Source organism: Choristoneura fumiferana, chromosome 17, assembly GCF_025370935.1.
Source record: "Choristoneura fumiferana chromosome 17, NRCan_CFum_1, whole genome shotgun sequence".
Classification (NCBI taxonomy): domain Eukaryota; kingdom Metazoa; phylum Arthropoda; class Insecta; order Lepidoptera; family Tortricidae; genus Choristoneura; species Choristoneura fumiferana.
Genome location: NC_133488.1, coordinates 2,234,350 through 2,257,886, shown reverse-complemented (window position 1 = coordinate 2,257,886; position 23,537 = coordinate 2,234,350). Strand labels below are relative to the sequence as shown.

At 38.3% G+C, this 23,537-nt stretch overlaps 1 protein-coding gene across 1 annotated transcript in view; it reads left to right on the top strand.

The window, feature by feature from the left end:
• SerT (Serotonin transporter) overlaps nucleotides 1-23,537 on the top strand; it is a 45,860-nt gene that overhangs the window by 19,886 nt on the left and 2,437 nt on the right. Inside the window, exons 5-12 of the mRNA XM_074100928.1 lie at nucleotides 11,405-11,624; nucleotides 13,482-13,620; nucleotides 14,441-14,575; nucleotides 14,815-14,993; nucleotides 15,764-15,933; nucleotides 16,291-16,415; nucleotides 20,813-20,997; nucleotides 22,110-22,293. Coding sequence (XP_073957029.1) covers nucleotides 11,405-11,624; nucleotides 13,482-13,620; nucleotides 14,441-14,575; nucleotides 14,815-14,993; nucleotides 15,764-15,933; nucleotides 16,291-16,415; nucleotides 20,813-20,997; nucleotides 22,110-22,293 — 1,337 coding nt within the window. The remainder of the gene's footprint in view (nucleotides 1-11,404; nucleotides 11,625-13,481; nucleotides 13,621-14,440; nucleotides 14,576-14,814; nucleotides 14,994-15,763; nucleotides 15,934-16,290; nucleotides 16,416-20,812; nucleotides 20,998-22,109; nucleotides 22,294-23,537) is intronic.

Below are 23,537 nucleotides of genomic sequence, written 5' to 3'. Positions count from 1 at the left end.
CCATTGCGGCCTATTTACTGAATAAATCATTTGAATTTTGATTTTGAATTTGAATTTGAGCATTGATACAAATCCATTGAGCTGTTTTTGCTTGATGGAGTAACACATACCCAAACATCAAAGCATCTTCGCAAATTTTCACATTTTTAGGGTTCCGTAGTCAACTAGGAACCCATATAGTTTCGCCATGTCTGTCCGCGGGTAAGCTCAGAGGCCGTTAGTACTCGAAAGCTGTAATTTGACATGAATATACATTTCAGTCACGCCGACAGTGGTACAATAAAAATATAAAACAATTTTTTTAGGGTACCTCCCATAGACGTAAAGTGGGGGTGATTTTTTTTCTCGACTAACCATATAATGTGGGGTATCGGTGGATAGGTATTTTAAAACCATTGGGGATTTGCTAAGACAATTTTTCTTTTCAGTGATCTGTTTGCGAAATATTCAACTTTAAAGTCCAAATTTTCATTTTTAAAGCGAAATGATGAAGCGAATCATGAAGCGTGGAAGAATTTTTATGGGGTAAAATTGGGTTATAGCTAAGTTTTAAAAATGTAAATAAAACGTAGGCTGACTTGAAACCTCTTTAATCTTTTTAAAACTAAAGTGATAACTCCCTTGGGGAGAAAAACTATACGTAAATCCATAGTTCCCGCGGGAACAGTTGAGGCCATTGCCCTTTAGTATACAGGCATGGAATAACATCATTGACGAGCAAGTGTGATGAAAACTGTATTAGTGTCAAATCTACACTCGAACCAACTAAATCATGACCCACTGTAGAATCTTTTCGTAGAAAAAATCATAGTGACATCGCATAGCGTGACAAGGGAATTTATTATCTCTATTCTATTCTATTCTATTCTATTCTATTATGACACTTACTGTGAGAACGTTCTACGGTGGATCAGGAATCAAATTTTAATGGTTCGACTGTACTTACCTCCTCCCTCTTGATTATGGATAAGATTCGTCACAGTACTTTATAATTATAAAAGGTGTTAATTAAATAACTGAAAATCTCAGACGCCCCAAAAATATTTTTTCATTTTGTTGTCGATTGAATTTATTTTTGAATATCTTCTTTATATTGGTGTGTTTTGCTAAGTCAGTAATTCTAATTCATTTCTAACTGTACACTCAGGATTTGAATTTGTCAGTTGCGCTTTGACGTTTTTAGAAAAAAAAACACACATTGAAAGCAAACGGCCAGTATTAAATTATCGAAATAGTATGCAACCTCGCCAAAATATTTAATTGGCGCCTGTTGCAATCGTATCTTTCAGACTGGGCACAATAAAAAAGGGATTTAAAAACACAAACACAACATTATTTAAAACATAGTGTAATCGATTCTACTCTTGATTCTGAGCAAATTACTTTCTGGTTTTCAGTTATTTAATTAACACCTTGTATAATACATTCAAAAGAAAAACTATAATAAAAAAGCTAAACAGATTTAACGTGTACATAATAATCATAATCGATCAAAACTTAATACGTACATATACCGCTTATTTACCGCATACCCTCGTCCTCGTGTTCTTTATAAAGAACAAATCAAATTGTAGAAATAACTTCTGAATGTCCCGAATATGGAGTACAACATTTTCAATAAATCGAGGGTCGCCAACGGTGCTGACTGAAAATCAGCGCTGGGGTGTTTATTATTAACGCTTCAGTATTATGCTGAGCCAGTGTCCGATTCACAACCGCAATGACACATAACTTTCCTACGTGTTGTCTATTTTTACTTTGTTTTGTACTATTGTTGTATCTTGTGTTGTGAATAAATGTATTTACTTTCTTTCTTTCTTTCTTATAAACTGATAACTTTTAATTAATTTGAATAATTTACAAAATCACAAAACTGGGAATTCTCTGATTCTCAACTCGGTTTAGAGAGCTATACAGGCTGTCCTACGGCTATCCCACATTGAGAGAAAGGACCTATCTTAAATATTGTAGATAAACAATTTTACTGAAATAAGACTTCATTTTGATTTTAAGAACAATTTAAACTGCATTCAAAGTTTATATGTCTAAACCGGGAATCGAACCCACTAAATAGTAAAAAAATACAATTGTGTTAATTTTTCTGAAATTATAAATTCTTATAAAGTCTTCCCTTTATTTAGAATGATAACATAAGTTATCAAAAAACCCTTATGATTAACCCATTTGATCAGTACCGCAAAATTGCAGGTCGTCTGAACAGCTCCGGCCTGAAATCGGCTAATGATTAGCTTCTGGTGTAAGCGTACCATTACAATTTTTCCGATTTATTTTAACACTTTCAATTCGAAATGGTTACCCTACTCGGTGAATAAAAGACCACTCGCTAACAGTCCTAACACTTCACTGCCCAATCGCTCGGCCAAACAAATATGGCACACAAGGCCGACGCGATCGACGTTCATACATTTTAACCAGGGGCATGTCTTCGCGTTAAAAGCATTGCCTACTATATATGTATGAATGCAGGGCGTCCGTTTGTCTTTAAACACAGAGTGCGGGTTACTTGATGATTATGAGCGGAGTTCCGCGTTGGTCTTGATAGTTTACGCTGCCTTTTGGAAAAAACTAGGCACACTTTAGCACCTACCATGTAATTATTCATTTAAATATTTGTTTTACATTAGACTTACTTGAAGGAGAAAGGGGAGGCCTTTGCCCAGCAGTGGGACACTATATAGGCTATTTAAAAAAATAGACTTCATAAGATGTAAAGTAATCGTAATAGGGTAAGTAATTGATACTATAAAATTATAATTCCAAAACGCAATAATAATCCTTATAAAAAACTTTACTTAGCCCAGAAACACAGATTAACTTTCAATAAATTTATTGCTTTAAAATAAATTATTAAATGATTGCGTGAGCATAATATAAAAGACGTCGCGACTCGTTATTGTCATACACATTTTATAGGCGAATCGCATTTTGACAGCTCATAAAAAAGACCTCCTTTTTAATTGGTATTACCTTATTAAAAATATATATTTTTTAAACAATACTTAATTGTTTTTTTTTGTGTCACCGTTGATTAGTTTTTACAAAAGGAGTTATAAAACCCACTCGGACATTTAAACCTTACCAATAATAAATTAGCCGCAAACTAGTTGCAACTTGCCTGCAATTCAAAGTTTACAGTACCTACATCTTTCGAGACCGCATCGACTGCACAATCTGTCCAGCAAATATTTACCGGATGCTTCATTGCCCCGCCGGCGCTGGAGGGTTAGGCCGCTGGGGAAGCCAGGTTTCATTGAATTAGACGAAATTACCCCATAGAGACTACTTTTTTCAGAGATATAGTTCTAGAATAGGGATTGAATAATATAATATTGCACTCATAAATTTTAATAACTAGTGGCTATGCTCCCCCCCCCCTCTAAAATCTTAGAATGGTACTAAGTATATCAAATTTACAAGGAAAATTATAACTTGGAAAATTGCTTGAGAATTATTAGTAGTTTAAGAGTAAATAGCACCCTAAGGTATAAAATACCTAAACTTGGAAGATTCCGTACACAGTACGAAATCCTTAGAAAAACATTACTTGATTTTTTCATAATGGCTACGGAACCCTATCTTGGGCGTGTCAGACACGCTCTTGGCCGGTTTTTTTATAATCTGTGTTTTATTTTGTCTTTTATCTTGTATGGTTAGGTACTGTTGGCAAATAAATATTTATTTCCTCTTTCTTTCTTCACTGTTTCACAGTGCATTATTAATTAACTCTTAATTCTTGTTTAAATCTTCAACGGTAAAAGAGTCCATTAGTGTTCTGGAGAAATGAACCTCATTTGACCTGCTAAAATTAACGGAAATCAGAAATAACACGGAGTAGAAAGATATCAAAAATTTTAAACAATCCGGTCCAGGTTTTACAGCGTTGTAAAAATATCCTTCTTGAACTTTAGTAAAATAGTATTTTATAAATTCTCTCCGTGATCTATTGGCTGCTAGAGTCCCCTCGGTAAGCTATCTCGTAATTTGACCAATCAGAATACTTCGCCAATAATTGCGATCTTTTTCGGAATTTGAAACAAACTAAGATTAATGTCGCGAATAAAAGTGCTTTTAACGACCAACGAGAGCTTGGGAATGGTGGCGTTATATGTATATTTCAAAGTAGTCTATTCTTATTGAAAACGAATGAGCGAGATTTAGCCCACCATTGATCAAAACTTGTCAAAAACTTCAAACAACACCATTGCATATCTATTAGCATAAATAAAATAATAAGGTCAATGATAATTTATATCAAGTTTAAAAAACCAAAAACCGACTGCGGAAGAAATCACGAACTGAAAATTGTTTATTTCCTCTCTTGTGCAATTTTGTCTTATTAATAATACTGCCTTATATATTTATAATTACTGGCACTTGAGGTATCCCATCTTAGGCCTCTAGGTTGGCAACGCATCTGCAATCCCCCTGGTGCTGCAGGTGTCTATGGGTGGTGGTGATCTCTTACCATCAGGAGACCCACTTGCTCGTTTGCTATCCAGCAGAATAAATTTTTTTTTGCTGAAAATGCGGTCAACATGTGCATTTAATTGTATAACAACCTGCCGCAGGACATTAAGGCTCTAAGGTTTTAAGAATAATTTGACGAGTTGGCTTCTCGACAGACATTTTTATACCATACACACATACTTGTTGGTATTATGTTTAACCGTTTTACATACATTTCATATTTTAGTTACATAATTTCTTAACAGATGGTGTGAGATGTACTAATTTTGTAGTTCTGTTTTACGACCTCTTTATAGATGGTGCTAGTTGCACACATTTTATATATTTTTAGTTTAATTTCCACCCGTAAGATGTCACTATCAAGTGCTGTCACCATTCTACATCACGCTTTTAAGATTTTTCTTGTTTTCATGGCATGACCGACGAAGGTCTACGTTTTTTATCCACATAATCGTAGTAATCCACAGTACTGTATCTTCTTAATTTAGCAGTATTAAAGTGAAGTGATTTAGAAGACAGTGGTATTATTTCTTGGGACCTTGTGGCGTTAACAATTATTTTGTATTATTTGGAAATGATTATTGAACTTTTGAAGTTATTTGTTTTGATTATTTTTGTGATTTTTAATCTATTTTAATTTGGTATTTGACATAGGAAATTTGTAATTGTATTAAATTAATTAATCGCCTCTCAACAAAATATTTGCACGCCTGCATGCAGGCTGAATACACTGAAATAAAAAATATACAATGTAAGACCTTCCAGTACTGTATTCTGGCAAAAAAATACTTTTGACTTTTTGACTTTTTTATTATTATTAAACAAGATTCAAAATAATTGACACAGATTCTTATATTCAAACTTCGAAGGAAAACTGTGGTGACGAAATACATAATGGTTTTTTTTAATAATATTTGGTACTATTTTATCAGAAATTATTATAAGCTGATATTGTTATGGTATGCCGCCTTGCTCAGAATTGGACAGGTATTTGACCATTATTTTTTAATGGCATACCGACCACGGCTAAACTGAATATAAGAATTTCGGAAATAATGTTTCCTTATTTCCTATTTTTTGGAAAGTAATTTCCACAGAACTATATATAAGTAACATACCTGGGATAACTCGGGGCATCTATACGAAAGTGTGTAGCAAAATATTTTATCGACAAAAAATATATCAAATAAACAAATGAAAACGTGTATTTATATGTTTATTTTAAATTAGTTTTCATAATATATAAAATCAATATTTTTTCCATATTCGTCGATATTAATGATTGCCGTCTAGATGAAAATATCCATTTAAAACTGCTAAATATTTTCTCAACGTGCACAGTGGTCAACGGGGCATTCTTAAAATATTTATAATGACTCAAAGCCAATTTCTCATTCATCTCGACGACCGGATGCCCAAGTGGTTAGAGAACCTGACTAAGAAGCTTGAGGTCCCAGGTTCGATTCCCAGCCGGGGCAGATATTTGTATGAATAATACGAATGTTTGTTCTCGGGTCTTGGACGTTTAATATGTATTTAAGTATGTATTTATCTATATAAGTATGTTTATCCGTTGCCTAGTATCCATAGTACAAGCTTTACTTAGTTTGGGACTAGGTCAAATGGTGTCAAGTGTCCCATGATATTTAGTTATTTATGTTGGTTACTGAAATTTCCTCGCCTTTTTCATGGTGTCATAATTTATTATATCGACATCTTTTGTATCGATATCAAATCCCTAGAACTTGCCCCGAGTTATCCCAGGTATGATAAGTAAAGTTCGTTGTTAAATTCTACTGTACAAAAAGGAAGTGGACAGATGACCTGGTTAAAGCCGCGGGTTCACGGTAGATGCAGGCCGCTGCCAACCGAAGCAACTGGAGCTCTATGGGGGAGGCCTATGTCCAACAGTGGACGTCCTACGGCTGAGATGACGATGATGACAATGATGACAAAAAGCAACCACATTATCTAACAACTGAAACATCCAAGGCATCCTTAAACAAATCAAAAAGGTCACTATGGGTCCATAAATTCTGATTCGTGCCCATTGAAAAGATCCAAAGTCATAAAAGAGCATGTCGTAAAACACGCAGTTTTTCGTATCTGCGATGCGTATGTCGTCCCTTATTCCAGTATCGCGAGATATCTTGTGCGAGTTGTGATACGAGTACATTGCGGCATAGATATAAACCAATTTTAAAAATAAAAAAACCCGGCTAAAAAACACTTTAACCTCCTAAGACTCAGCGTATTATGAACATAATCCGTAATCCAACTAAATGTCAACTTTTCTTGATTGCCATTAAGTTCAAAATTCTTGTGTTAAAAATTTGACGCGGAGTCTCAGGAGGACTGGGTTATAATAACATACAAACGAATTGAGAACCTCCTGCTTTTTTGAAGTAGGTTGAAAAGGAGAAAACTATAAAGCACAGCAACAGTCAAACTGAGGCATTTTTGTCCAGCCCCATGTCGCATGCCATTTTTAACCCCCGATGCAAAAAGAGGGGTGTTATAAGTTTGACCGCTATGTGTGTCTGTCTGTGGCCCCGTAGCTCTTAAACGGGTGGACCGATTTGCATGCGTTCTTTTTTAAAGCAGGTTTTCTTGCGATGGTCCTTAGACATGTTTTATCAAAGTCGGTTCAGCCGTTTTTGAGATATATTGTTATTGAGATATTGATATTGGGGTTTTCCAACTTTTTGTTGGTTAGGTTATGTTGTATATAGAACAAAATCTCCCGTGGGATAATCGGGTTTAAAAATAAGCATGTGTTAATCCAGAGTTCTGACTATCTAAGTACCTACTGAAATTCATCCAAATCCATCTACTTAACTGTTTTAGCGAGAAAAAGTAACAAACACAGTTGCAAACTTGGCATTTATGATATTATACCTAGTGCCACCCACGAAGACGCGTGATTTTGTCAAAATTAGACATTGAATAGTACATTGTGTCTTAAGGGCGGTAAATAAGGAATTACGAACGAGAGTCTATTAGAAGCCCGAAGTCGAAGACTGAGGGCTTTAATGAGTCGATGTTCGTAATTCTAGTACCGCCCGTGCGACATACAATGTTTTTCATCACATTTGCAAGTAAAATTTTATATTTGTAAAAGAAAAAATATAATTGTTCCAAATATTGGCGATACCTTAGGCTGTGCTCTTGGCAGCGCCGTCCTCTACCTCCCCCTCCCTCGGCATGCGCCGCAACGTGCGTGTGCATGTGGTCCATGTAGTCCTGCAGCAGCACATTTACCGACCACGGGCTTCATGACAAGCACATTAAGGTCGAGGGTTTTATTTGGGGGGTTGCAATCAAGGTAGCCTGCATGTTACGACACTGTTTACGAGCAAGTGTGATGAAAAATTACAAATCGACATTGTATAAGAACCATGGCACGCGTCATCGTGAATAACTTTACCTATAGCAGGATGTGTTATAGTTATACAAACAAAATTAACTATCTTGAAGATGTGGTTGTGCAAGCAGGGTCTTATTAATGTTGATTTTTGCTACGTATGTAATATAATGCTAAGTACAGCAATGTAAAGCAACCTCACAATGTTTTTGCACCAATAAATAAGGCATACGTCGCCCTTCATGCCCCTATCTTTGTCGATTGTCTCTCTGATAGCTACAAACGATTGGAAAAGTGGAAAATGCTGTGAAGTATTTGCTAAATCGTAAGTATGATGTTTATTGATCATTTTATTGAATAAAGATAGAGAAAATGGATTCTTTAACGACTCCTAATTTAAGTATTTGTTAAGTATTGTGTTACTACATATTATTATGTACCTACATAACATACAATGTAGAAGGTAAGGTATTCTTAATTATATGCATGATGGAGGCCTAAGTATGTCCAAAAGTGGACGTCCTACTTTTTTAAATAAAACAACTCAGTCTTATCAATAAAGACTCGACCCTTCAGTCTTTGTTTTAGAGTCGAGTCTTGTAAAATGGAGTCTACCTAGTCGTTTAAACCTACTCGTTCATTACTGGTTGAGATACAACCTAACTTTGTAATATTAAATGAATGTCATTGTGACTTTAGTTCTTAATGTACTCGCTTGATGAGTCGCTTACATACTCAAATTAACGTCACAAATATAGATTCTCTGTATCACGATAAGATAGACGTTGCTAGAGTAAATAAATAAAAGTTCACGCTTCGTAACTGAAACTGCGCCAATAATATTATTAGATTCCCCATAGATCTGTCATCGCGGATCTCGCTCCATAAACTAATTACCGGACGCGATGCAGTATCATTTGATTACCTACAGATGGCGCTGATTCGATTCCAATATGGCGTCTGAGAAACGTCAAAAGTTGGCGCCAAGTTTACGCGCGCAAATTGATGCCGAACGTCGCTTAATTGGATTCGTGTGGATTTGTTATAAGTTGATAAAGCAACGTTGGATTGTGCTTTTGTTGGCGATGATCAGATTGGTGGCAATTTGCTTTGGTTTCAATTGTTTTGTTGCGAAAATGCGGATTATGAACAACTTAAACTTAGGATCATGATTTTTAGGAAAGAAATAGACGTGTCTTGAAACTAGCGAATCAATTCGATTACAACTCTGTCTAAATTACTAATTCACATTACTGGGTACAGACCTCCTCTCAGAATGAGAGGGCTTGGGCTGTAGTCTCCACATTGGCCAAGTGCAGATTTAGATCTTCACACACATCACACCATTGAAATTTCGCAAATGTATATTTTTTCACGAAGTTTATCTTCAACAAAATTTTAGTGATCAATTTCAACCTCAACAAAAACATGTTGCAAAAAAATGCCAATTCAGGAAAAAAGAAAATAAAAAAATTACGCGGATAAAAAAATTGTTTGTCTCATTTAAAAAAAAAACAAATTGATCACGTTAACCACATCCAATCTCGCGCCCTAAAGCTATGCTAAGCAAAAACCACAAACATAGCGTGACTCCTATATTTCACTGTAAATGACATTTAGTTCCTTAAATCCGATTGTAATTATTCGAAAGCAGTCAAAGTCAATGCCAGGCTGTGCAAAGGTCGGCCTTTGTGCTTTTTTGTGCGATCTTTGAAGATTGGCTTTGTGCTGATGCCTGATACTGAAACAATTAATCCTTATGGTCATCTGTCCGTTGCAGTGCACTTCTTATTATTAAGTATAATCACCAGCACCAATATCTGACACAACAAATCGTGCGTAAATAAATATTTACTACGACTCTTACTTTATGGGAAAGGCTTATTCTCAAATAATTTATTGGCTAAAAGTAAAAGTACAGATCTCAGTCATAAGAGCAGTGTCCCTAAGGATGGACGTAGGCACATTAAAGCACTTGGCTGCGAGGACGGAGCTGGGATTCTGTGAAGAATCGACTGCCATTGCCACCGACAATCACACGAATTCAGGACATTCGCAAACACACCGACAGAACACTACAAGACGACATAACTCCAGCTACATACATTTGAAAACATTTATTTAAATGAATTGTTATCACTTCTTTACTTATTGTGTTATTTACTTTACGACGTTTGGTTTTATGTGAAATCTGCATGATACGACCTTACTTAATAGGGCCAATAAGACGTGGCATATTTTAATGCAGCAGACTGTTCACAAAGGATACGGATTATGTTAAAAGAGGACGTTGACCTAGAGCAGTGTTTTTCAAACTTTTTCAGGACATACCCCCCTTGGTTTGAAAAATATTGGCGACCCCCTGCTTACCTCCACTTACAAGTATTTGTATTATCTTACGTTGATAATACAAGCATTGAATAATCATACACAATAACGGCGAGAGTATTATAAAGATACCGCGACCCCCTTAAGGGGCATCCGCGACCCCCGGGGGGTCGTGACCCACAGTTTGACAAACACTGAACTAGAATGATGGGAGCGAAAACTCTTTTTACCCGACTGCCCGATGAGTTATGTTTATCTTTGTAGCGGTCCAAGGGTCACCAACGGTGCTGGCTGACAATCAACGCTGGGGTGTTTATTATTAACGCTTCAGCATTATGCTGAGCCAGTGTCCGATTCACAACCGCAATGACACATACTTTCCGACGTGTCGTCTATTTGTACTTAATACTATTGTTGTATCTTGTGTTATGAATAAATGTATTTTCCTTCTTTCTTTCTTCTTCGAACGTAATGTATGCCTGTTTCTTTAGTCTTCTTTGTAGCTTAAATGACTGGACGGTTCGCAAAATATGAAGCAACATTCGTCTATAGAAACTGTCGGAATGTAATATTTCAAAATGTTATCCTCGAAAATAAATATGGATGTGGGTTTTTTTATTGTAGCATAGAATAACTAAGTAGGTAACAATGCAAGGATATGGGTATCAAATGCAAGTTTAGTATTAGCCCATTCGAGAGGACCAAAGAAACAGAAATACGCAGATAAACAGTCGGTAAAAACAAAAGAACACTAATCTCACTAATTATTGCTACGAAACGCTAGTCTTTAATTAATTAAGTTTGAACTTAATTTAACACCACAACAAAGTAAGCAATACAGAATACAGGCACTTAAAGAAAAAATACAAGGCGAGCAATAGCCGCTATCGCTTCAAAGCAATTTCTTCCAATCAACCTTACGCTTATTTATCTCAGTATAATCTTCCACACATAGTGGCGTAGCTATCGTTAAGTCAGGTGGTGCAGTGCACCAAGGACCCGGAGCTCAGGGGCCTTGAAAGCTTTGAAAAGAGAGGAACATAAAAGAAAAAGAGAGAAAAAATCTTGTGAGCAGACTCTTTAATTCTTTTTCCTATCTTTAATCTTTAAGGCCAATATAAATTCAAGCTACGTGGATAGAGAGGGTAAGGGCCCGATTCTTTCTCTATGCACCGGCGCCCTTGTCCACCAAGCGACGCCACTCTCACAGCATTTTGTCCACAGGAGTAGGCTACGCGATATGCATGATCGACATCTACATGGGCATGTACTACAACACCATCATCGGCTGGGCGGTGTACTACCTGGTGGCTTCCCTCGCCTCCATCAACTCGGTCCTTCCCTGGACCAGCTGCGACAACGAATGGAACACGCCCCTGTGTTCGCCCGTCACTTCACCTCAGACCAATCCCAACTCTTCTACCCCGGCCAAGGAGTTCTTTGAGTAAGTACGGCCCTAATTTTATGCTTGAGATTGAATTTTATAATATTTTTCTACTCCTATACTGTAATATGTGATTTACTTAATCACGAACAGGAATATAACAACATACATAACAAGATTCTGGAAAAGTCTATATTGTCTATTCCCCATAACAGCACTGTATCGTAATGTTGCTAAAACGATACTGCAACCACTTACGGCTAAGGCTAAGGTGCAGCCAGTTACATATTTCATATGGCTTTTATACAGAATAAAAACTTTCCGAACATAATCCATAGCCTGCCAACATAAGTAACGCATATTTTTAACATCATCACTGGCAAGTAAACGTTAATCAAAAACAAAATTTTCATTTCTCACTTGTTTATTGTTGTTTACCTTCTGCGTTTGCCATACTTTTTAAAAGTTTACTATTTCTCTAATTTTGTATTGTAATTAATAAGTACCCAGTCGAAGAAAGGTATTGTATGCAACGTTGTATAAGTAAGTAAAAAAAAGCTCGTGGCGTCTTTTTCTTACGATGTTCGCTAAAGCTCACATCTTAACTCACGCACACACTCACCTTTTTTGAACCCTGTTATACAACTTTTGCATAAAATACTATTAATAGATGCATATTTTATTAAAGCTATAGGAAGCGAAACATTTGCGAAAAAGCTTTAATTTTGTATATTCTAACCGGCGGACAAGAGAACTCATAAGACGAAATTGTGATCGGGATGTTTTCGTTCAAAACATATCAGCAGGGCTACTACGAAACTCGAAACTCGAAGTTCGTGTCGGGCGGTCCTCGGACACTTATACTATTTAATACGAGAGCGAGAGGGACGGTACCATACGAACTTCGAGTTTCGAGTTTCGTAGTAGCCCTGCTGGCATACCTCAACTAAACGTGAGTGGCTCGTGTACTTATAACAATAGGTTTCTAGCTTTAACTCATTCCATGATTGATAACTTTTACATTGCTTATCATCATCATCCCAACCTATTTACGTCCCACTGCTGGGCACAGACCTCCTCTCAGTATGGCTTGGGCCGTAGTTCCCACGCAGGCCCAGTGCGAATTGTTTCTTCACGATGTTTTCCTTCACCGTAAAGCTCGTGGTAAATTTCAAATGTAATATCGCACATGAATTTCGAAAAACTCAGATGTGCGGGCCAGGGTTTGAACCCACGAACCTCTGCTTGAGAGGCAATAGGTCAAACCACTAAGCCACCACAGCTTTCATTGCTTATACGACAGTATTATTCTCTAAAATATCACCATCGTCTTCATGCAAAATTTCCCATTTCTCTTTTAAGTCGCTACACTTTTGACACAGTAGTGCTTAGAAGAACTAGAATCAATAGTGAACCTTTATGACGACAATCTTGGGAAAATCATGTGGTAATTTCTTCTTGGCTACACCGCAGTGCACTGTTGTTCACTGTCCGTTGTCGTAGTTGCCAATAGATGCACTAAGCACACTCTCACATGTATTAGTAGAATATATCCATCCAAATCCATCCCAGCCTATATACGTCCCACTGCTGGGCACAGGCCTCCTCTCAGAACAAGAGGGCTTGGGCCATACTTCCCACGCGGGCCCAGTGCGGATTGGGTACTTCACACGCACCATTGAATTGCTTCGCAGGTTTGTGGAGGTTTCCTCACGATGTTTTCCTTCACCGCAAAGCTCGTAGTGAATTTCAAAGGTAATTCAGCACATGAATTTCGAAAAACTCAGAGGTGCGAGCCGGGGTTTGAACCCACGACTTATCGTTTGAGAGGCAATAGGTCAAACCACTAGGCCACCACGGCTTTTTTTTAGAATATATATTTCCAAAAATTTGCTTAATATTTAAGATATCTTGCAGGCGGAACGTTTTGGAACAGCATCGATCCAACGGGCTGGACTACATGGGTCCCATCAAGCCGTCCCTCGCCCTCTGCGTCTTCGGAGTGTTCGTGCTCGTCTACTTCTCGCTGTGGAAAGGGGTTCGGAGTACTGGCAAGGTATTCTACCTATCCTTTAAAGCAGAAAGACATTATGAAACAGAACAGAATCATAGGACGTGAGTTATCTGGTACAATATCATTACATATGAGTGAGTCTCACGGTAGTTTCATGTTCAGAATCTTAGGATTTTTAACTTTGCTATTCTATTACAATTTTCTTTGATTGACCGGCCCAAAGTCTATCAGGACAATATAGATTTGGACAAGCAAATGTAATGATAGATTTTATAGTATCTAATTGCTTAACCACTGCGCAAACTCAATTGATACCTATTTATTAAAATATTTTCATTTCAAACAATTCTTTCCAAGGCTGTTCAAACCCAGGCCGTCTACTAGGTGATCCGCCAGCCAAGGCATTTGTATTTGCCCGCCAACGCGTTGGTCGGCCAGCCTTTCTTGTTTGCAGACACAAATTTAGTAGTTAGGTAAGTACCTCTAAGTAGAGGTCCGGCGCTTCAGACTTTAAAAATAATGGCCACCTAAAAAAACTGCTGGCCAGACTTTAATACCCAATAACAACACACAGCCATACCTTAGTGCAGTGATGGGCAAAGTACGACCCGCGGGCCAGCTCCGGCCCGCGAAGGGATTTTATCCGGCCCGCCGACGTTCCTACCTACTGATATGACCCGCGATCGTAATATAATTTCATTATTTGGCAAAAGCATAAAAAAGTATAAAATAGAACGGTGTAATCTTGACCCTCCTCTAAAATATCTGTAACTTTCTGGCCCCCCATGAAGAAAGTTTGCCCACCACTGCCCTAACTGACATCACTTCGAAGCATCAGTGGCTCTAAGATCCCTGATTCCAGGTGGTCTGGGTCACTGCCCTGGCTCCGTACGTGGTGCTGCTGATCCTGCTGGCGCGAGGAGTCAGCCTGCCCGGCGCCACCGAGGGCATCCGGTACTACCTCACTCCAGAATGGCACAAGTTGAAAAACTCTAAGGTACTTTAACTTCACTATCATCAGATATATTTTCCGGGAGACAGACAACGCGTTTTGGAATTACTCGGGTATGATTCCGTAGAGGATGGAACACCCATGTAACTAAAGGTTTTTCATAATTTTTTTTATGATTGTATGGTAATGTTTGTGCAAGTTTTAACAATAATTTATTCTAAATAATGAGTATAAAAAATGGGGACCAGCATGAACTTGTCAAGTTTATCAGTGACCCCGTTCAGGTATGGATCGACGCAGCCTCCCAGATCTTCTTCTCGCTCGGCCCAGGCTTCGGCACCTTGCTAGCGCTCAGCAGCTACAACAAGTTCAACAACAACTGTTACCGCGACGCCCTCATCACCTCCTCCATTAACTGCCTCACCAGCTTCCTCGCTGGATTTGTCATCTTTTCTGTTTTGGGGTGAGTTCAATAGATGCGACATCATTTCAAGACATATTTGTTTAACATTACAATCCGTGTTATTAAGCAGTTACGGAAAAATTGTAATGAAAGTGTTTGTGTGCGACTTAAGTAAGTATTTGCTGTTTTATTCTGATTTGATGATCAGGATGACACATTTAACTAAAGACTGTTCTTTGTTATGTTGTACTTCGACGGATCTATTTTATTTTGTTTTTATTTGCCGATATTTCTACTGATTATTAGCATCATAGCCTTCTGTACCATGATGTTTGGAGTCATTTTTAGAGTTTTGTACATACGTCAAAAAGAACACAAGAATCATTTTAGGTTCACTTTGCTGTCTGTCAGTATATTCATCTGTCTGACTGTCTTGACAGATCTTGACTTGATTGAAGAATCTTGACCCTTGATATTAGGAACGCGCGGAAGTATCAAGTACTCAAGGCTGCAGACTTTTTTTGCTAAGAAGATAAAGTTCTTTAATACACCGAATGATAGTGGTATCTCTCCTTTTCGCAGAATCATTGTTTGCCAAATTTTTCATTTGCCAACTATTTCATTTTCCAACTCTCAATTTTCTCCGAAACCAAAAATTTTTCTCATTGTATTTTCTTATGCTTTTATATAAACACAGTAGGTTAGGTTAGGTTTGTTTTAGTGAGTTGGAAAAAGGCAGAGAACCATGATAGTCTGTAGTTTTGTTTTTATCACTTAGTTCGTAAGAACTATTTAAAATGTTATTATTGGTGATGATTTGACCTTTTAAGGTATATGGCTCACGTCCAGCACAAGAGCATCGAGGAGGTGGGGCTGGAAGGCCCAGGGTTGGTGTTCATCGTGTACCCGGAAGCCATCGCCACCATGACGGGCTCCGTCTTCTGGGCCATCATTTTCTTCCTCATGCTGATCACGCTGGGCTTGGACAGCACATTTGGAGGTAAGAATTTGAAATAGATCCCTTTTATTTTAGCAGATTTAGGGGCTGTTTCACCATCCATTGATTAGTGTTAACTGGCGGTTAGGTGTGATGCCGTCTGTATTTGTTTTGTTCGAATAGACGGAGACGGCATCACATTTAACCGTCGGTTAACGTTAATCAATGGATGGTGAAACAGCTCCTAAGTACTAATAATATTTATTCGACCTTTATTCGACTTCAAAAATAAAGAATGTGGGAGTTTACTTGAATGTGCTTGTGAATGATCCATTATCAATTAGGTACTCAGGGTATAGGTACGTAGAGTTGGTCCTGCTAACGTCTCCCTAAGCACTCGATGTAATGTGGTTCGTTTAGGTCTAGAAGCAATCACGACGGCTCTCTGCGACGAGTACCCGCGCGCCCTGGGCAGGCACCGCGAGATCTTCGTCGCCGTCCTACTGTGCCTCATCTACATATGCGCCCTACCCACCACTACTTACGTAAGTGATCCTAAATTCTAAGTGTCTAGTGTAAGAAAATTCTAATTGCTTAAAAAGTGTGTTAATAAACATGGGATGGTAATGAAGTTTGAATAAGTAACTTATTCGGATGAATGTTCGAGCGTTTTGCTTGCTCCGTTAAACGTCATTACCATCCCATGTTTATAAACACACTTTTTAAATAATTTATTGAATCAGGCGTTACTTTGCGGAGGTCCACACACTTAACACACACACACACACACAAACTTTTTATCAAACAAAAGACAGTACCGATGCTTAATCTAGGGTGATAAAAATTCTTGCAAATTGTCCTTTCATTGTGCTAATAAAGACGGGATGGTAATGGCGTTTAAGAGAGCGGTCAAAACGCTTTTTATAATAATACTTAGTACATACCAAACGGCTGTTATAAATTGACATATAATAGTTACAATATAATACATGGTGAAACGGTAATGAGGGAAAAAACGCTGTACTAGCCATGACGCTGCAGCTATTTTATAAGTTAACGTGTAATAAATAGAAGAACAGAACGTTAAAACTTACTAAATGTTAGCTGAATTTTAGTACGGAACCTTACAAAGCGCAAGGGCCAACTACTTATTAATGGTTCAATATATTGGAATTTTATTTTCATTTTTAGGTGTACGAGTATACAGCTATATTTGTTTACCGTATATACGTATAGGCACAACGTATTTCGGCAAATGCAAAACTCACTTCAAATGTTTTGTAATTTTGTGAGAGTAATAAATATTAATAATTATACTTTTCGCTACCGAAACTAGTATAATTATTAATATTTACCTACTCAACAACGCTAAATCATCAATGTAGAACCATTTTAAACACGCAAATGTCACGAAAAATCATATTAAACCTTAGCACACATATATTTTCGTCAGAGAAACATAAGGATTATGTCGACAACGACTTCCAATTTCTTATTTTGCATATTTAGCAATTCCTCACCCTCCCTTTACGCTTACGTATAAAAATGTATCATTATGCCCCTTCTGTACCGCAGTTCAACTATCATTCCTTTTTGGTTTTCAAAAACCTTCCCAATAATTTGGTCGTTTCAATTACCCCCGATTGGTTCATTGGACTGTAAATCTAATAAGAATTTATGAAATGCTTCACCTACTTAGTAGGCGGGTTTTAATAAATTTTAATTATCTACGTCTTTAAAACGAGTATTAATATTTTGTCGGTTTAAGAATTTTGAGGAGCCGTCGAAGATATGATCGGTTGTTTATCAGAAATCGTGTTTTAAATTGTATCGGATGAATGTAGAAAAATGTAGCCATTAACCGACATGTAGAAAAATGTAGACATTAGATTAGAAAATATTGCATTGCAAAAGGAACTTAAAGGTTAAGAAAAGTAGTAGGTAAATTTGTTCGCCTCTAAACATTGTGTCAACAAAGTTTGTAAATTAATTTTACTTTATTTTTGCACAATAAAAGGTTTACATGAATACAACCACCGAACTACCGAAAGCTACTCGTATTATCAAATTCAAATTGGACCTAGAAATTGAGAAAACTTGTTGTAAATTAAGTATTTATTTACTAGCTTTCGCCCGCGGCTTCGCCCGCATGGAATTCGGTTATCGCGCGCTGTTTCCTCGGGAACTGGCCATATTTACGGGATAAAAAGTAGCCTATGTCACTCTCTGGCCTATCAACTATCTCTATGCCGTCGCTCAGTTTCGACGTGAAAAACGGACAAACATACGAACATACACTTTCGCATTTATAATATTAAGTATTTATTTATTTGGCAAACACATAAATAAAGTTATGATCAGCGTGTTTCGTTAACATGCTATTTCCTCCTGTTCCATGGTTGTTACCATTACACACCTTGAGTGTGACCGTAACGCAAGCTAAACAATTTATGTACCTCGATCCATCGAGGCGAGCGTGACTCGTATCGCAGCGGTCATCCCGCGAGGGAATGAATAATGCAGTTATTGTAATGCCACTGATAGCGGGTAATATATTGGGATGTTAGACCCCGTTTTATTCGCAGGGATGGATGGCCTGTTTAGTGGCCGGCGTGTGATTCGTGGAATCAATCTCGGATAAGACTATTTGTTTAATTTAGAGAGAGAAACAAGATATTATCTACACATTTTGGATACACATGAAAATACAACAGAAGGAAATAAGTCATGATCATCAATCTGTGTTTTAGCTTCCACTATTTTCGACTCTTAAGCCCGTTCCGTTTCCATTAAGTCGGAACTTCCGTTTGGTATTACACATCCGTTTCGGTTCCGGTTCCGTTACTTTTGAAACAGAAGTTATATCGGATGTTAAATGCTTAGCGCGGCGACTACACATGAGCGGCGTACATTAAAAATAAACAGAAGGCTAATTATGTAACTTTTCTAACACTCGCAATCACAATCTAATGAGAGTTTTGTGTGCGAAAACTATCATTTGATTGTGATCGTGAGTGTCAGAAACGTTACGCAAAAGACCCTCAGGTTTAGTAGACCTACCCTTAACATATCTCGTCCACTTACGAGTATCTATCACTCAGGTTCCGATTCTGTTCCGGTTCCGTTTTCGGTTCCGTTTTCGGTTCCGATTCCGTTTCTGGTTCCGATAAACTAAATTGAAAACATCTGGTTCCGCTTTCTGCTCGATAAAACCACATCCGTTTCATCCCTGCTCTTAAGGTCTCATTCTACTACATCGTATCATACCATAGCCGTAATAATATAAGAACGGTGTCAGGTACAGAATGTGCTAGTGGACATAGTCTCTACTTTTCAATCCCACTTATATTATAAACGTGAAAGTTTGTTTGTTTTTAGCGTTAAGACCGCCTATTGTCTACCTGATTTTTTTATTTTTGTATTGTCTCTGTTCTGTACTGCTTTTGGTGATCAATTCTATTTATATTATAAATGCGAAAGTTTGTGAGTGAATGAGTATGTTTGTTACTCTTTCACGCTGAAACGGCTGGACGGATTCGGACAAAATTTGGTATGTAGATAGCTGGACATCTGGAATACAACATAGGTTACTTTTTATTCCGATATTCCCTTGGGATAGGGATAAAATCTCGAAATAACAACCGCTGGGCTTAGAGTAATGAAATTTGACGTGATTGTTTTTAATGTAACGTCAAAGAAAACCACGATTTAATTTTCGGGAATTCCCACGGGAATTTTAAAAAATCCCGAAATTTCAATTCAGCTGCTGGATCTAATGATTTACGTGTGCAAAGCCGCGGGTAAACACTAGTAAATTTTATTTATATTTTATTGTATTGTTTGTAAGTCTGTTTGTTTGTTACTTCATCACGTCTAAACCAATGAGCCGATTTAGATAAAATTCAGTAAACAGATAGTTTGAATCCTGAAGAAGGACATAGGATAGTTTTTATCCCGGAAAATTGCATATTTCCCGCGGGATAGCGATGAACGAATTTTGCGCGGACGGAGTCGCGAGTAACGGCTAGTCAAAGAATATATTTTTACCTGACACATTCCTATTACAGTCATGGTATGGTATGGGGTAGTGGGCCTTTAAACTGACTCTTTGTCGGTTTCTCCTATCTTAATTGCTCCTCTCATCCACTCAAAGGTTCACTGGTAGAGATCCCTTAAAGGGATACATCCATCTTTGTACAAGTATCCCAAAAGTTTGTGAACTATATTTTGTTTCTTCTCTTTTGTACAATAAACAGTTTACTCGTACATACACATACATAAAATCAAATAAACTCTGCGGCACAAAATTTGGCCCACTGCATACCTACATTTGAAGGCCAGATTTTTTGCGGCCCAGCATAGTATTATATTGGGTCCCACCCAGCATAACGTTGCTGTTTTTTAGTGGGACCAATTTAAAATCAAGCACATAAAAACAAAAACAAATAGACACTGTGACGACATGAACGCCTAAAGTAGTTCGCAAAGAAACTTACCATCCGAAAGCATGTAGATATATTTTAGTGAAAGGTAATGTTTTTGTTAATTTATGTTAATGAACTAAAAGAATTTCTTTGCTCACCCGCGACCTTATGATAGCTAAATTTAAGTTACAGTGCGGAGGTGGAGGAACTGCATCTGCATGAACACGCATATCTTGCGTCAACTTAGCTATCATAAGGTTGCGGGTGAGCAAGGAAATTCTTTAGTTCATTGATATGGACCTCCGCAAGGTAACGCCAGATTCCATAAATTATTTAATTTGTGTTTTTAGATCTTTCTGAATAATCGTTGGTCTACTGTCTAATGAGTTTTCTGAGAGGTGGGACAGCGCTAGATGCACCTTCGTAGGTAGTATAGAGTCTGTAACCTCAAATGCTCTCGTCAATGGCGCCATCTATCTGTTTGCCAGACACCTCATTCTTCGTCTCCATCTCCCCAGGGTGGTGTGTACCTGGTAGACCTCCTGAACGTGTACGGCCCCGGGCTGGCCATCCTGTTCGTGGTGTTCGCTGAGGCCGCGGGCGTCTGCTGGGTGTACGGGGTCGACCGGTTCTCTGAGGACGTGAGGAGCATGCTGGGACACACGCCCGGATGGTTTTGGAGAGCTTGCTGGTCTTATATCAGGTATTAGGACATTCCCCACATCTGTGCTGTCAAAAAACTGAAGCGTGTTGGTTGGAATCTTAACATAATGTCATGTTGACATCCCAAACATTTGCCAAACAAATCATAGTGAAATTGATTACCTATTATGATTTATGATTATGAAAAGGTTCTACTTTGGTACGCGATTCAGTTTCCTCGATTGTACACGTGAACTGGTCAACGCGTAGCTTATTTCTTCACAAAATTGTATGTTGTACAGAAGGAAATGGTTAAGATTGGTTTTTGGAGTCTTTTTGTATTTTTTAATTTCAACTCCAATCCCGTAAAACCCAGCGATGGTCTACTTTTCTGGTTTTTCTGTGCATCTATGTTTCAGTTTGTATTTGCGATATGGGTTTTACGGGATGACCGTAAAAGTAACAAAATTTGGAGTTGAAAGAAAAAATACAAAAAGACTCCAAAAAACAATCTTAATTTGATTGCTTAATAACGACATCTCTTGTCCGGGTGAGCGGTTAATTCCAATGGAGTGCTGAAAGTTTCTCGATGAGGGCTACAGCATAGATGTCGCTAGTGTCGCTGCTTAAGTGACTAAATAAGAAACAAACAAGCTGAGATATGTGGTGCATAGGAGAAATTCGTGTCTGTACTCCTGTCCAGTGGTGGTGTGTAGCGGTATAGCACGCGGCACGGAATGCTGAGGACCTGGGTTCGATTCCCAGCGCTGGTCAATTTTTCTGGTTTTTCTGTGCATCTATGTTTCAGTTTGTATTTTCGATAGAAGGAACTGACGCGCGAACCAGGGTTGAACCAGTTCGCTACAAATGTCAGGGTGACATTCTATAAGTTTGTCAAAGAAATCATCTGTAACCTCAAACGCAAGACTGTAACCTCAAACGGATCTGACGATATTAACGACATCTAGCGATATACCTATAACATCAACAACTTCGTCAACTTCTATATAGAGCAAAACTAACGAAATGAGTAGGTATAACTTCATCCTTGTCATACACTTCGTTCTTAGTACTCGCTCTTTATCTCCCCTTTATATACCCCGTAATTTATCTCTTCTTCTTGTTCAAACTTTAGCCAGCATGTCTATTGATAACGTATGTCCTGTCCACCAGCCCTGTATTCCTGCTGGTGCTCTTCGTATTCTCCCTACTGGCCCACGAGGAGATGCTGGGCGGCGAGTACTCGTACCCGCCCTGGTCCATCACGGTGGGCTGGGCCATGACCGGCACCACTGTCTCCTGCATCCCACTCTACATGCTGTACAAGTTCATCATTACCCCAGGAAATTTCGTTCACGTGAGTGGGTTTCGTATTACATATTACCGGCACAGTATAACAAGTTTTCCCTACAGTAGGCCGACGCCTTTGAGCGATACCGTAGCCTGTATAGGTGTTTACGCAAGTAAGGAAGGGTTGTCACAAATTTAAAATTTGGAAGGTAGATGTCTTTTACGAATCGGTACATATTGGTTTTGCGAAATTATATAAAACAAAATGAATTAGGGGTGGCGTACTTACTAGGGGTAAGAAGTATCAAAATTATACAATTTTTGAAATAAAAAACTTTTTTTTCTACAAAATATATTTTCGTAAATATACTTTCATAGATTAGTAACCGACAAATACTTTCGGTTGAAGCCCGAAGAATTGCGAAACTAAAGTGGCAGTGGGCGGGGCACATTGCTCGCAGGACGGATGGCCGATGGGGCCAGAAGGTTCTCGAATGGCGTCCGCGGACCGGGAGACGAGCTGTCGGTAGGCCTCCAACAAGATGGAGCGACGACTTGGTTAAGATCGCGGGATCGCGGTGGATGCGGAAAGCACAAGACCGGTCTGAGTGGAGAGCCTTGGGGGGAGGCCTATGTCCAGCAGTGGACGTCTTTCGGCTGACATGATGATGATGATGATGAAATACTTTCGGTTTCTAGACTGAGTATAATAATATAAATAGATGAAATCTTTGTTCCTTATTTATGCGAGATTATGATTTGCACGCACTCACACTACATGTCGTATGCACCATAATAAATTTTATTATAAATTTAAATGTTAAAAAAAGCGATAGTTCCGCGTACCTTGATTTTACCGAAGCTCGATATTTCGGTACAGTTGCATGTTGTTGCAGTTTTTTTTTTATTCGACTGGATGGCAAACGAGCAAGTGGGTCTCCTGGTGGTAAGAAATCACCACCGCCCATAGACACCTGCAACACCAGGGGTATTGCAGATGCGTTGCCAACCTAGAGGCCTAAGATGGGATACCTCAAGTGCCAGTAATTTCACCGGCTGTCTTACTCTCCTCGCCGAAACACAACAGTGCAAGCACTGCTGCTTCACGGCAGGATTAGCGAGCAAGATGGTAGTAGCAATCCGGGCGGACCTTGCACAAGGTTGTGTCGTCTCGTGATCATGGCGCATGCAACTGTGCCGAAATATCGAGCTTCGGTAAAATCAAGGTACGCGGAACCCCGAATTTAATTCATAAAATGAACGCATATAACGTCATGTATACTGGAAGGACTTAGAGATAAGAAATAATAA